This window comes from Microtus ochrogaster, chromosome 5 (assembly GCF_000317375.1).
Source record: "Microtus ochrogaster isolate Prairie Vole_2 chromosome 5, MicOch1.0, whole genome shotgun sequence".
In the NCBI taxonomy this organism is placed as follows: Eukaryota; Metazoa; Chordata; class Mammalia; order Rodentia; family Cricetidae; genus Microtus; species Microtus ochrogaster.
This window is the reverse complement of record NC_022012.1, coordinates 74475095-74489527: the sequence shown is the minus strand read 5'-3', so window position 1 is coordinate 74489527 and position 14433 is coordinate 74475095. Positions and strand designations below refer to the sequence as shown.

The 14433-nt window shown below is 52.6% G+C and overlaps 1 protein-coding gene across 1 annotated transcript in view; it reads left to right on the top strand.

Annotated features, from left to right (window-relative positions):
- Window positions 1-13025, top strand: part of Igdcc3 (immunoglobulin superfamily DCC subclass member 3) — a 44741-nt gene extending 31716 nt beyond the window's left edge. The window contains exons 5-16 of the mRNA XM_005348184.3: window positions 3772-3916; window positions 4268-4398; window positions 4694-4831; window positions 6097-6255; window positions 7201-7366; window positions 7687-7934; window positions 8106-8270; window positions 8495-8686; window positions 8816-8920; window positions 9609-9747; window positions 9854-10061; window positions 11207-13025. Of these exons, the coding sequence (XP_005348241.1) occupies window positions 3772-3916; window positions 4268-4398; window positions 4694-4831; window positions 6097-6255; window positions 7201-7366; window positions 7687-7934; window positions 8106-8270; window positions 8495-8686; window positions 8816-8920; window positions 9609-9747; window positions 9854-10061; window positions 11207-11404 (1994 nt within the window). The 3' untranslated portion in view covers window positions 11405-13025. The remainder of the gene's footprint in view (window positions 1-3771; window positions 3917-4267; window positions 4399-4693; window positions 4832-6096; window positions 6256-7200; window positions 7367-7686; window positions 7935-8105; window positions 8271-8494; window positions 8687-8815; window positions 8921-9608; window positions 9748-9853; window positions 10062-11206) is intronic.
- The last annotated feature ends 1408 nt before the right edge of the window (window positions 13026-14433 follow it).

Here is a 14433-nt window from a genome sequence, read left to right as displayed (position 1 = left end):
GCCACCACCACCACCGCCCGGCTCTCTACCCTGACACTAGAGGAGCCCAAAAGCCTGTTTGTATGTAACAAGTCTTTCTCTGTCCCTCCAGCCAGCTTCCAAATAATGACATGGAGACTTTTTATTAATTATGAAAACTCAGCCTATAGCTTAGACTTGTTCCTATCTAGCTTTTGTAACTTAATTAACCCATTTAATTAATCTACTTTCTGTCATGTGGCATTATCTCTCTTCCATCTTGCCCTTCCTGTTTCTTTCCCTGTCTCCTGTCATCCCTTGCAGGTCTAGATTCATCTCCTACTTCCTCTCTCTCTGCCCAGAAGTCCCACCTATACCTCCTGCCTGGCTATTGGCCATTCAGCTCTTTATTAAAACAATTACAGCAATGTATCTTCACACCGTGTACAAACATCCCACAACAAACAAACAACACACAAGACTTAAGAACCAAATATGTTCTGCCCTGATACAAGAGGAACCCAAAGCCTGTTTGAGAGCCGTGAGTGCCTTGAAGGTTCTGGTTCTCCAGCTAAGCTGGGTAAGCTCTCTGACTTGGAGACTGTGGTAGAGGTTAGCGCAGAATCTGAGGGTCCTGAGGGCACCTACCCCTCCATGTATGCTGCGTAAACTAGGTCACTCAGCAAGCCCCAGGCTTCAGTACCCCTTTTACAAGACAAAAGGATTCACTTCAAAATGGGTTTTCAAGCATTTTTGTACAAGCAAAGCAACCCTTCAGAATAAGTGTGCCAGTAAGATAACACGCAGGGTCCACCAGGTCCCCTCCAATGAAGGCAGTGAGGGCTAGGAGGGCCCCAGGGAACCTCTAGGGGTCCAGTGACTCTACTGGGGTGCCACCCAGTTCCAGCACTGGCATCCCTTCCCAGCATCTTCATACTCAGCCTCGCTGTGCTGAGAGTGTCCTTCTAAGGTTGAGCATTTGAGGGAGGCCTGTTGCGGGAGGTCCTCCCTCTCCTCCAGCCTATAGCTGCTGAGATACCAGCCCATTGGGGCATGGTCTCTCTCCCTTTAAAAAAGCAGCGACTTCCCTCTCCTCGCTCTCTCTCTTCCTGCTCCGCTGGCAATGAGACTCCCTTCCTGGTTGCGCAGAGGGCTGTGATCTGTAAGTTTTTCCCCTTTAAATAAATACCATCCTATTAATCATAATTCCAAACTGGTGTGGCATTGCTTGTGATTTACGTCTCCAGAGGCCTGACCCATAGAGACCAGACTCTGCCATCCCAGCGCCCAGACCTGAAAAGTAGCAGCTTCTTCTGTCTCTCCTCAGACCAGTTCTAGGGCCTCCAGGGAGTTCAGCCTGGGGCCTAAAGGCACAAAAGACTTGATTCAGTAATGAGGAAGCATCTGTAAGGATGGGGGCCTAGGGATACAGCTCCTCTCCAGCTAGAGAAGAGGACACCAGCTCCTGTTTAGGCAGGGTCTGGGTGAGGGAGCAAGATAGCAACTCTGGAGCCTGGGTACTCATTCCCCCACCCCCAAGGTCTATCTCCAGCCCTGGAGGTTGAGCTAGACAGGACCCCAGAGACTTTTCAACCTCCACTCCCGAGCCTCTGGGTTGACCTACAGGCCTTTGGCCAAGGACACCCTTTGGCCTGAGGCAGGGCAGGCTGACCTCTGGATGCTCCCTGGGGATCCTCTCATCCAGCCTGATGGGGGCCCCAGCTGGACCACTTGCCCTTCCCTCTCAAAGCCAGGCTCCAAAGTCCTGTCCACAAGAGCTTTACCCACAGGGAGACACTCGTGATTGATCACCAACACAACACCAGAAACACATACCGGCCACAGTAGCTGGCAGATCAAACCCCTACTGTTGTCCAGACAGAGACAGAGCCAGGCTTCCCAGCAAACACTCAGCCTGGAACACATGTACAAGAAGCTGTGCACACCCATCCACCACACTCCCAGGAGGCCATCAGAGAGGAGGAGGCTGGGCAGGGGATTTTTATGCATGTTTATATTTAATGAACCACATGCAAATGAGATGGAGAATGGCCACAAAGGAGCCAGCCCCTAGAGACTCTCGAGGAAGGCACAAAGGCTTGTCCTCATCCTTGCAAGCTGCTGAGCGGCCATGGAGTCCAGAGCAGGACTGTGGATTGAGGGAGCCTGAGAGAGGACGTTGGAGCCATGAGGAGGGCTGTCCAGGCATGCCAGGGAGCCTGGAGCAGGGACAGCCAGCAACAAGCTCCAGGGTCCCTGCTTGTTGTGTGTGGGGGGGCTCCTTCTGGGAGGGAAGGAGCCACTGCCCCAATTGATGGAGTGCCAGAGGGGAGGGGCCGCAGCTTGGACAGATGGTGTACCGCCTTCCTGCACTTGAAGCAAAGTGGATTTTAATGAAATCTCAGTCCGGGTGCTGAAGCTGGGAGCTTGTATGGGAGGGGCCTTTCCCCAGGTTTGCAGTGTGGGGCCTGAGCCAGGGTGGGAGCAGGGTGGGAGGAACACTTAACCAGCTGGGGGTACAAGGGGGCACCATGGCCCCCTCTGTAGATCAGAGTTTAAGTGTGAGTCTGATCCCCAAAAGGTGGGGAGGGGGTCCTTGAATATTTATGACACATTGAAATGTAGATTGGTAGGTTTGACAGTCTTCTGAGAGGCCTGTCACCTTGCATGGATACACTACCCTCTTGGGGCGCTTGTGGAAACTACAGAGCTTCATGTCGGGAGAGGGCAAGGAAGGAAAGGATAGAAAGCCACTGGGCCCTAGTAGGGAAGAGGCTGGCCAAGCTACTATTGACAATGTCCCTACAAGGTGACAGTGGTGAACCGGTTCACTTGCTGGGCCTCAGTTTGCAGTTCTGTAGAATGTGGCACATACTTCTCAGGTACCAGCAGATAAAAAAGAGAGTAGCCAGTCTGGGAGAACTGCCTTTCTCTAGGTGACTTTCACGAATGAGGTCCAGGAGACCCTTTCCTCCCTTGGGAAGCCTCCATAGCCCACACATACCTCCTTAGAGTCTTATCGCTCTGTTCTGGTTTTGTTTTTTTGCTTTTTGTTTTTTAAAAATATTTATTTATTTATTATGTATACAATATTCTGTCTGTGTGTATGCCTGCAGGCCAGAAGAGGGCATCAGACCCCATTACAGATGGTTGTGAGCCACCATGTGGTTGCCGGGAATTGAACTCAGGACCTTTGGAAGAGCAGGCAATGCTCTTAACCTCTGAGCCATCTCTCCAGCCCCTGGTTTTGTTTTTTTTTTTTTTGTTTGTTTTTTGTTTTTTTGAAACAGGGTTTCTCTGTGTAGCAGGTTGTTCTGGAACTCGCTCTGTAGATCAGGTTGGCCTCAAACTCACAGAGATCTGCCTGCCTCTGCCTCCTGAGTGTTGGGATTAAAGGCGTGCGCCACTGCCCAGCAAGCTTCATCATTCTGGAGTTGGCCTCCCAGGAATGTTCACCCTACAAGCCAAGGGAGGTCATAAATCCAGTCCAGCACAATGTTGTAAATGTATTTAAAACATTATGAATTTTTTCTTTCTGCCTTTTTTGGTAACTAGATTACATGGTTCTCAGTTGTGAACTTTGCATACAACAATGTCTTGTCTCAGTGTCTCCTCTCTAGGCCTCTTAAACATTATGTCATCTCTGGGATCAGAGTGTGCCTACCCATGGTAGAGAGGGCTGAGGGGAGGGCTGGTATGTCTCTTAAGCTACTGTCCTGCCTCAAACAGACCGCACCTCAGCGGGTGACCCCTCATCACTTCCTCTGCACCTCCACAGTGCACCTTATCTACCCCCCTCTTCTGTTTCCCCAGCCATGTCAGACTTCCACGTGCACCCCCAGGCCACCATGGGAGAGGAGGGTGGTGTAGCCCGCTTCCAGTGCCAAATCCATGGGCTTCCCAAGCCCCTGATCACGTGGGAGAAGAACAGAGTCCCCATTGACACGGACGATGAGAGGTGAGCCTCTGGTGGGGAGGACAGAGAGGCTGACGGAGGTACTGAATCTGGATGAAGACTTGGCAGCCTCGTGTGTGCTACAGTGCCTACAACCTGGGGCAGTGCTCTTTATGCAAGCTGCAGTCAAAATTGGGGGTCCACATGGCTTACTGGACCCTGATCCTAGCCTCAAGAAGGTGTGTGTGAGGGTCGTGTGTAATTGTTATCAAGATTAGGATGGTGTATCCACCCGGGAGGGTCCCAGTGAGTGTCTGTGATCACAGCAGATGACTGGGTTAGTGCCCACAATCTCGGTTTATGTCGCCATGGCTTGAGGTCATGCCCGTTGTCAACTGTGCCCTCCCCCAACAGGTACACATTACTGCCCAAGGGGGTCTTGCAAATAACAGGACTTCGGGCTGAAGACAGCGGTGTCTTCCACTGTGTGGCCTCAAACATTGCCAGTGTGCGGGTCAGCCACGGGGCCAGGCTTACTGTATCAGGTGAGCTCCTTCGGCCCACTTCTGTCACCCAAGTTGGTCTCCTCCCAGACACACCCAGTTGGCAGCCGAGGCTGGTCTCTAGCCCTCTCCTTTTCCCAGTGATCCCTGGGTTCTTCCAATGCTGGAGGCCTAGCTTGGGGGTAAGGATGGTTGTCGGGACCCTGAAGTTCCCCAACATCTCCTTGTCTTCAGAACTTGTTGGGGGCTGGTGTGTGTGTCTCCAGGGTCATGAGTGGGGGTGAGGAAGTGGCAAAGCTTCCCACTGAATTAAGGAAATGTGGTCTTCTCCCCACAGGCTCAGGCTCCGGGGTCTACAAGGAGCCCACCATCCTGGTGGGGCCTGAGAACCTCACCCTGACAGTGCACCAGACTGCGGTGCTGGAGTGTGTCGCCACGGGCAACCCGCGCCCCATTGTGTCCTGGAGCCGCCTGGGTGAGCCTCATCCATAGCCCAGCTCTCTGGCCAGCCTACCCCCTGGGAGGGCTGGTGTCATGGTCTCATCACCCAGCTCTGGGGGACTTTAAATTGTGTTTGTTCTCCGCAAGGGTCAGTCTCCTCCCCCGTGGCCTGGGGAGGGGCTGAGCTTCTCTGGAGGTCAGCCTGCTGCTCCTGCATTCTCTCTCTCCCAGCGGAGCTGGCTTAGTTCCCTGGGTTACGAGTAGAGACAGTTCTCCCTCAGTGTCTCTCCAGCCCCAGAGCTCTGCAGCCCTGAGCACCCAGTCCCTCCCACCCCACCCTCCATGCCCTGGCCACACCCCCAGCTATGCAATCCTAAGCCTTAGCAAAGCATCCCACTCCCAGGCTTGCCTGCTCCCAGCCAGAGCTCGCAGGCGACAGAAGAAAGCAGTGAAAGGGTGCAGATGGGCCACTAGTCTAAGCCGAAAGGTCACTGGGGGAAGGAGCCTCCAGAGGGGTGGGGTGGGCCGCGTGCACGAGGAGACTATGCCACACTAGCAGCTGAGTGATGGGGGAAGGAGGGGCCCTGTGGGATAATGGAGTAGATTTCACCACTTCAGGGCCTGAATGGGGAGCTGTCTCCTTGTGTTCTGGCTGTGCTAATCTGATCCCTGGGGTGGGGGGAGGGCTTGGGTCCCAGGGAGAAAATGGAAAGAGTAGGCTACCATCAGGAGCCACTAGGCACTCCAGGAGCCATCTGCTCCGTCATTTCCCAGAGTACGGCCTAGCAGGAGAGAAAGAATGGCTCAGGGGCCTAACAAGTGTGGGAAACAAAGTTAACCAAGGCTCTTTACTAAGGGACTTCTCAGAGCCTTTATGTTCAGGGCCCTGTCTGTGCCTCGGTAGCCTGGACTAGAATGGATATTCAGCCATGGAGTTTACAACTGCCGATCAAATTCAAGTCCTCTATGGACTCAAGGAGAAGGGACTAGAAGCGCGTAGGTGCTGAAGCAGGAGGATGTCACCCTAGGCTGTGCGGTGGGAGGCTGGGTAAAAACCAAGCAAACAATAACAGCAAAAGCAGCCAACAATCGTGCTAGAATCAGGACGCTGGCCCCTGCTGCTGGACTCAAGTGCCATGCATTTCTCTACCACTTCCTAACTTCTGTGGAGGGACGGTGCCAAAGCCGTAGGTGGGGGCTTTCCAGAAGACTAGTAAAAGGGTAAGGCTTCTGGAATGTTCTCATCTCTCCCATCGCCACACTCCCGTCGCCGCTCATTCCTCTCCACTTCCATTGCAGATGGTCGCCCCATTGGGGTGGAGGGCATCCAGGTGCTGGGCACGGGAAACCTCATCATCTCAGATGTGACCGTCCAGCACTCAGGTGTCTATGTCTGTGCGGCCAACAGGCCTGGTACTCGGGTGAGGAGGACAGCCCAGGGCCGGCTGGTGGTTCAAGGTACAGAGCAGCCAAACCCCTGCTTCCCATGACCCCTCAGCACCTCTGGTCTGTGCCAGAGATCAGTACTTTTTATTACTGCAGCTGCTTAGCCTTGCCCGAGCCCTGCCCCTCACCCCTCATATGTCTCTGGCCCTGTCAAAGACACAGGTCTTCCCGAGAACACAAGTCATAGCACCAGAGGAGCGTGGCATTCTCTGACTTACAACCTATGTGCCCTGCACATGTTGGTGCCACCCCTTCACCCTGGGGAGCTCTGCCACTTTCTGATATCAGCAGGTCATTCCCCTGGCTCACACGTGTCCCTTCCCGCGGAGCCGTTTCATTCACACATGTGGCTCTTCCACGCTCACACCTGCCTGCTGTGCGCTCCAGTGTGCCTGCCATCTCCCTCTCTCTCGGGATGTGGGGCCCCCGCAGGCAGCCTCCATTTCCAAGGCTTCTCCCTGGCTGTCTCTCCTCCGTGGCATGGGAATAGAGATGGGAAGTGGGGAATCAGGAACTTAAATGCCGTTTGTTTAGCTTGCTGTGTGCTGTTAATCTGTCCGCGTGAAAGTGATGGAGTATTCCATTCCTGGGTGTTAATGGAGGCTTGAGGCTGGGGATTGGAGGGAAGTGGGATTGGGTGGTGAAGGGGGGCTCATCCATCTCCTGTCATTACAGCCTTGGAGGTGCAGCCAGCCTATTAGCACATTTATTTACTTAACAATTTCCTGAGCAGGGAGCTCAGCTTGATTGCTTTCGGATACAGATGTCAGGGTGTTTTTTTTTTTTTTTAAATAGTCCTTAAGATGGAATCCTATTCCTAGATGCTGGGGTGAAGGAAGAAGAAAGGGAGCCATTTCTGGCCTCTTCTCTGACCCATTAACCCTTCCTCCTCACCCCTCCATTCGTGGCCTCTCTACATGACCCCATACGACCCCATGCTTCTCTGTGTCCACTCAGCCCCAGCAGAGTTTGTCCAGCATCCCCAGTCCATCTCCAGGCCGGCTGGAACCACGGCCATGTTCACCTGCCAAGCTCAAGGTGAACCACCCCCTCATGTCACATGGTTGAAGAATGGTCAAGTGCTGGGGCCAGGAGGCCACGTCAGGCTCAAGAACAACAACAGGTGTGTGTGTGTGTGTGTGTGTGTGTGTGTGTGTGTGTGTGTGTGTGCGCGCGCGTGCACGCACGCGAGCACACGTTCTGTGTTGTGGTACTATAATGGGAAGAAACGGTGTCTGAAGTCAGTGGTCCAAATATAAGCGTGTACCTCTCTCTAGCCAGGTGAGATGGGATGGGATCCCAGGGATTCTGGGACGTGGGACTCACGTCTTGGGCCTGCCACCCTTGTGCCAATAAGTCTTGCTCAGACAAGCAGGGGCTCAGTCTCTCCATCTCTCAGGGGGGTGATGTGGCTGACCTCTGAGGCTCTCCCTCTCCCTGCAGCACACTGAGCATCTCTGGAGTTGGTCCTGAAGATGAGGCCATCTACCAATGTGTGGCTGAGAACATTGCTGGTTCATCCCAAGCCAGCGCCAGGCTGACCGTGCTGTGGGCTGAGGGGTTGCCAGGCCCCCCACGCAATGTTCGCGCTGTCTCTGTGTCCTCCACGGAGGTTCAAGTATCTTGGAGTGAGCCTCTAGCCCACACCAAGGAGATCATTGGCTATGTCTTGCACATCAGGAAGGCTGCTGGTGCGTAGTGACCATCAGGAGAGCTCTGTCACCCACCCTAACTGTAGCTAACCCTCTGAACCACACATATCCTGCCCAACACCTTCCTTTCCTGACCACCTTATTTCACCAAAACTTCCAAGATGCCCTCCCATCTCTTAACACTCCCCGGGGCTCCCTTTTGCCTCCCAGACTCTCCCAAGCTGGAGTATCAGGAAGCCGTTAGCAAGAGCACCTTCCAGCACCTGGTCAGAGATCTTGAGCCCTCCACAGCCTACAGCTTCTACATCAAGGCCTACACACCAAGGGGGGCCAGTTTAGCCTCTGTCCCCACCCTGGCCAGCACCCTGGGGGAAGGTAAGGAGAATGGGATGCGGAACCCTAGATGCTCGGGCTATCGGAGCACCCGGTACTGGTCCTGAGGCTAAGCAGGGACAGCTCTGCCGGGAGGAAGGGGCAGCCTTTTAGAGTGAGGCCATGCCCTGTGCCTCAGGTTAAGAGAAGGCTGTCAGGTTCTTGGGTTCTAGGTCACGGGAAGAAAACTAGAGCTCCGACTGACTGCTCTCATCTTGGCCCTCTAGCCCCCCTCCCGCCCCCGCTATCGGTGCGGCTGCTGGGCAGCTCCTCTCTGCAACTTCTGTGGAAGCCTTGGCCACGGCTGGTCCAACACAATGGGGGCTTCAAGCTGTTTTACCGCCCGGTCAGCGCAGCCTCCTTCACCGGCCCTATCTTGCTCCCTGGGACTGTCTCCTCTTACAACCTCAGCCAGCTTGGTGAGACATGCAGGGTGAGGGGCTGGGCAAGGCAATGACACTGGGTGCCCGGGATGGTGTCCCTCCCCTTCCAGAACAAAGCTGCCTGGCAGGGAAGGGGAAGCTGCTGAGTAGCCCTGCTTTCTGCAGACCCCAGCACTGTGTATGAGGTGAAACTCCTCGCCTACAACCAGCATGGAGACGGGAACGCCACCGTCCGCTTCGTGTCTTTGAAGGGAGCCTCTGAGAGGACAGGTGAGGGCTAAGGATAGGCCATGGGCTGCAGCCTGACCTGAAGAGGGGAATGGGTGACCAAAGGGCTAGGTAGGAGGGAGGCCGTTGTTTGCAGCCCTCATGTACACGGCTTGGAAGCATAAAGCTTAACTGTGCAGCTTTGCAGCTGTATGCGTGACCTTGGGCGAGTTGCTCAACTTCTTTCAAGCTTTATTTTATTTATTTATTCATTTATTTTATTTTATTTCCCATTATGAAACAGGGTTAATGGTTCCTACTTTGTAAAACTATGGCAAGGATGAAACAGTCCATAAAAACAAAACAGAGTACAGCTGCTCCTGGCTGGGAACACAGCTCAGTTGAGTGCTTGCCTAGCAGCTCCAAAGCCCTGGGTTCCATTCCCAGTGCCATAGAAACCAGGCATAGCATCTGTAATCACAGCACTCAGGAGGTGGAAACTGGAGGATGAGAAGTTCAAGGCCATCCTCAGCTACATAGCAAGTTTGAGGTCAGCCTGGGCTACGTGAAACCCCGTCTCAAAATAAACAGCACAAGTCTTGGTATCTGACACAGAACCCGGTGCTTAGAACTTAGAGAAAGAGCTGAAAGATTGAGCTGGGGCCCCGAAGGAAAGGTTAAAGGGGTCAAGCAGAGGAAGAAGGCTGGGGAGTCTTGCTTCAGGCCAGCCCCAACCTGCCCTGCCCTCTAGCCTTGAGTCCCCCCTGTGACTGCCGGAAGGAAGATGTCACCAACCATACATCCACCACAGGCATTGTCATCGGCATCCACATCGGAGTCACCTGCATCGTCTTCTGTATCCTCTTCCTCCTGTTTGGCCAGAGGGGCAGGTGGGTCCTGAGTCTGGGGAGGAGCTGCCACAGGGGACGGAGACGGAGCTGGCAGCTCAGCCTCTGTCCCCAGTGGTACCCCCCTAACACTTGCCTCATCTCTTAGGGTCCTCCTGTGTAAGGATGTGGAAAACCAGCTCTCCCCTCCTCAGGGTCCCCGGAGTCAGAGGGACCCTGGTATCCTGTCCCTGAATGGAATGAGCCGAGGAGAGGGGGGCCAGCTCGGCCGAGATGAGAAGCATATGGATGCCAAGGAGTTGGAGCAGTTGTTCCCCGCAGCTGGACCAGCTGGGCAGCCAGGCTCCAGGCCCACTGTGAGTACCTGTGCCCCACCCGCCTCCCACAGTCTCTGACTCTCCCGTGCTGCCCCTTGCTTCGTCTCTTCCTGGGGCACCTAATTCCTGGTCAGGGCTGCTCCTTGGGTCCTGAGTCAGTCTGGGAAGCCTACGGATGGCCAGGCACACCCGCCCTGCAGCCTGCAGTCCATCTGGGAAGCCTACGGATGGCCAGGCACACCCGCCCTGCAGCCTACAGTCCGTACGCTTCTGCATTTGGCACGAACAGCTATCAATGTGGCCTAACTTAAAATCGAAAATTTACTTAAAACAGGATGAACTAGCTGGGCCTGGCAGCACACACCTTTAATTCCAGCACTCAGGAGGCAGAGGCAGGTAGATCTCTGTGAGTTAGAAGCCAGCCTGGTCTTCAGAGTGAGTTCCAGGACAGCCAAGGTTATGCAGAGAAAACCTGTCTTGAAAAAACAAAAAGCAAACAAACAAACAATCAAAAAACAAAACAAAACAAAACAAAAACCAGCAGGATGAACTGGGTATGGTGGTATATGCCTGTCATCCCAGCAATACTCAGGAGGTGAAGACATGAGAATCAGAATTTCAGGATTAGCCTTGGCTACATAGAGAGCCAACCTGAGCTACATGATACTCTCTTTTTTTTAAAAAAAAAGAAATTATGATTATAAACTTGGTGGTCCACATCTTTAATCCCAGAACTCAGGAAGCAGGTGGATCTGTGAGTTCTAGACTATCCTGGTCTACAAACGCTAGTTCTAGGCCATCCAGGACTACAGAGTGAGACTTTGTCTCAAAGAAAAAAGAGAAAGGATTTTGAGGTTTTTTTGCTTTTTTTTCTTTCCAAGACAGGGTTTCTTTGTGCAGCCCAGAACCAGACTCACAGAGATCTACCTACTTCTGCCTCCCGACTTCTGGGAATAAAGGCATGCGCCACCACTGCCCAGTCGGAAAGAAAGGATCTATATATATCTTTTTTATGTGACTTGGCTAAATGGTCTTCAGCATGATCATTTTGATGACAATGGACAATGTGCTGTAATATGAAAAGTTTAGACACAACCACTGGCCCCACACCCTGGGGTGGGATGGGGACCAACCCTTGCCTCTAGCTCTGATACTGACATCCATACCCAACCTTCCTTCCTCAGGATCCTGCAGCCCCTGCTCTGTGTGGGGAGACCCAGCTCTCCGTGGTGCAGCTTCAAGGCTTCAGCCTTCTGGCAGGAAGGACAGCAGAGGCCAAGTCCTCCTTTGCAGGGCCTGGACTTGCCTCAGAACCCCAGGATGTAGGCCTCCTCAGTGAAGGACGGGACACCCAGCCTCCAGCAGTGCCGGCTTCCTTGTGAGCCAGTGTTTGATGTGTTCCGGAGGGGCAGTGCCCCATTCTCAGGTTGAAGGCAAGGTTTTTCCTGCTCCGTGGGACTTGAGTGGTTCTAGGAGCTTGCCAGTGCTTCTAGTTTAACTGAAGGGCAGGGTTCTCAAACCACAGGAGCCAGTGGATCCTACAGGAAGGCATCTCCCCTGCTAGAGCTAATGTCCCTTCACCAATGCCTGCTGCCCACAAGAGTTCTAATGAAACAAAGTTTTCCTTTAAAAATCAAAATTTGAAAGTCAAAAAAGAGAAAGAAGAGAGAGAGGAAGTGGACTGCAAACAATATGTCCCTGCTGCGGCCTGGCCCCTGATGCCCTCGCCCTGAACCAATCTTGTTTTCTCAGGATGGATTTTAGCTGTTTTGACTCTCAGCACCTACCTCAGCCGGAATGAATGTCCTTGGGAGTAGCGGGGGAGTAGCCTCAGCCCCCTGCCCCACAGAGCCCGAATGCACTCCTACCTCAACCCCCTTTTGGGTACCCCTCGCTCCCCATATTCTTGCCCTGAGAGTAAAAGAAAAAGGAGAAAAAATAAGAAAAAAAAGAAAGAAAAAACAAAACAAAAAAAACACTATCCCAACTCTAAGTGTGAAAGAAACTGTCTACCTCAAGCCTCAAGGCCCTCGGTGTGGGCCTGTGTTGTCACTGGGCCCTCCTAAGCCTCCCTCTCCCCCAGCCTTGCCTGCCTCTGCCCCAACAGAGGAGTCTGTGGCTAAGTAACCATGGGGTTTACAGAAATAGAGATGAAATTGGCCAGAGAGAAAATGTGAAACAAGCCAAATCAAGAGGAAAATTGTTCCTTGAAGTATAAATTGTTGTCCCAAACTGGTCACCTCCTGGCATACCAAACCTGTCCTCCATCCCCCGTGTCTGTCCACCCCTGCTCTGATCTTCTCAGACAACCCACTGGCCATTGGGATCCCTCTGATCCCTTCCTGCCTGGCACTGGGGAAGGTAGGACATAACCTGGAGGCTGTCCCCTGTCCTGCCCAGACACGGGGCCCAGTCCCTAGAATGTACTGCATTACTTGGAGTGGGTACACCCCAACAGAGGCACCCCAGCTTTCTGTATTACGAGACCCAGGTAACCTGACCTACGCAGTCAGCAGGGGTGGCCAGGAGTTATTTTTGTATGAGGTGTGTTTACGTTTTATTTCTCTTTTCTGTTGTGTTGTTCTTTGAGCTACTTAGGTTAAAAAGAAGAAAAAGAAGAAAGAAAGAAAGAAATACCTATTTTTGGTTACACTCAGAAACATTTTTTTAAATAGCAGAAGGAAAACTTTTTTTAAAGAAAAAAAAAGGGGGATAAATGTATTCCTTAAAAATGAGGTTAGAACATAAAGTCCCTGACCCCAAATCCTCTAGGGACTGCCCACCCTGAACTTTAGATATTAGCTGATAAAGGTAGAATTCGTGGCGTTTTATAGAAAACTAGAGTCTTGTCCAAGTGAACTTGGGAAGGGCAGTTTGTCCCTTCTCCCAGATGGTAGGTGGATTCCAGGGCTCCTCCCACTCCTTTGGTCAGAGGGGCTGTGGGGAGACTGGACTGGCCGCCTCCTTGGCCTGGCTTGGGTTTGTCAGTCTGTCCATTTTTAACTGAATAAAGATACTGTTGCCAAAGTGACTATTGAGGTTTTCGATACTGGGTCAGATTCTGGGCTAGAGAGGGCAGGGGGGTGGGGGCGTGTTCTGGGGAAAGGGCCCTCATAGTATCAGGGTCTGGGATATTGGCAATGATACCTTCAGAACTGTGTGAGGCGCCCCCAGGTAGGCACTCTGTGGGCAGGTCACACGTCTACTCATGGCCTTGTGAAATAGCTGTACTAGTACAGCTGTACAGAACTGTGTGAGGCACCCCCAGGTAGGCACTCTGTGGGCAGGTCACACGTCTACTCATGGCCTTGTGAAATCTGTACTAGTGATCATTCCCATTATTAGGGTCACAACTCAGGAAGGCGGGGAAGCTGGGGCTGGAGTTCAGTTGGCCGAGTGCTTGCCTAGCATAGGGCTGGGTTACCTCCCCGCACTACATAAGCCAAGCATGGTAGTGTGTGACTTTAATCCCAGCGCTGAGGAGGTGGAGGCAGGAAGATAAGTGCAGGGTCCTCAGTTACATTGGTGCCCCTCCTCTCCCACCAACCACCCCAGCTAGCGTCTCAAGGTAGAAGATGGAAGTAGCCAGGGCTTAAACCCATTCTGACTGTCTGGTGCCCTGTAATGTGTTTTAACATGGCCTCTAATCTGCTTAGGAGCTTTGGGCTTGGGCGCAGGCAGCCATCTCTTTCTACTCAGCTTCACTCAGCTGACCCTTTTCCCATCGGTGTAATCTATTTCCCTAAGTATGACCAGCCTTCAGGACTTGCTTTAATAAACAATGTAGCCGTCCTGTTGTGTCTCTAGGGCCAGGTTAGGAACAATAGTACGGGGTCTGGAGAGATGGCTCAGTGGTTAAGGGCATTGCCCGCTCTTCCAAAGGTTCTGAGTTCAGTTCCCTGCAGCCACTTGGTGGCTCACAACCATCTGTAATGAGGTCTGGTGCCCTCTTCTGGCCTGCAGACATACACACAGACAGAATATTGTATACATAATAAATAAAAAAAGAAACAATAGTATAACTGCTACATTGTTTATTAAAGCGAACCCTGTAGGTCCAGTGAGAGATGATATACACAAACAAAAAACACCAGGCAAAAAGCAATTAAGGCAAGCCCCCTCCACACACCTGCACATACACACAGAGCCAGAGGCTGGGGATGAAACCCTGGATTCTATTCCCAGACTTGCATAAACCAAGCATGGTGCTACACACCTATAACCCCAGCATCTGGGTCATAGAGGCAGGAGGATCGGAAGTTCTGGGTCATCTTCAAAAGAAGAGAGTTTGGGGGCTGGAGAGGTGGCTCAGTGGTTAAGAGCATTGCCTGCTCTTCCAAAGCTCCTGAGTTCAATTCCCAGCAACCACATGGTGGCTCACAACCATCTGTAATGAGGTCTGGTGCCCTCT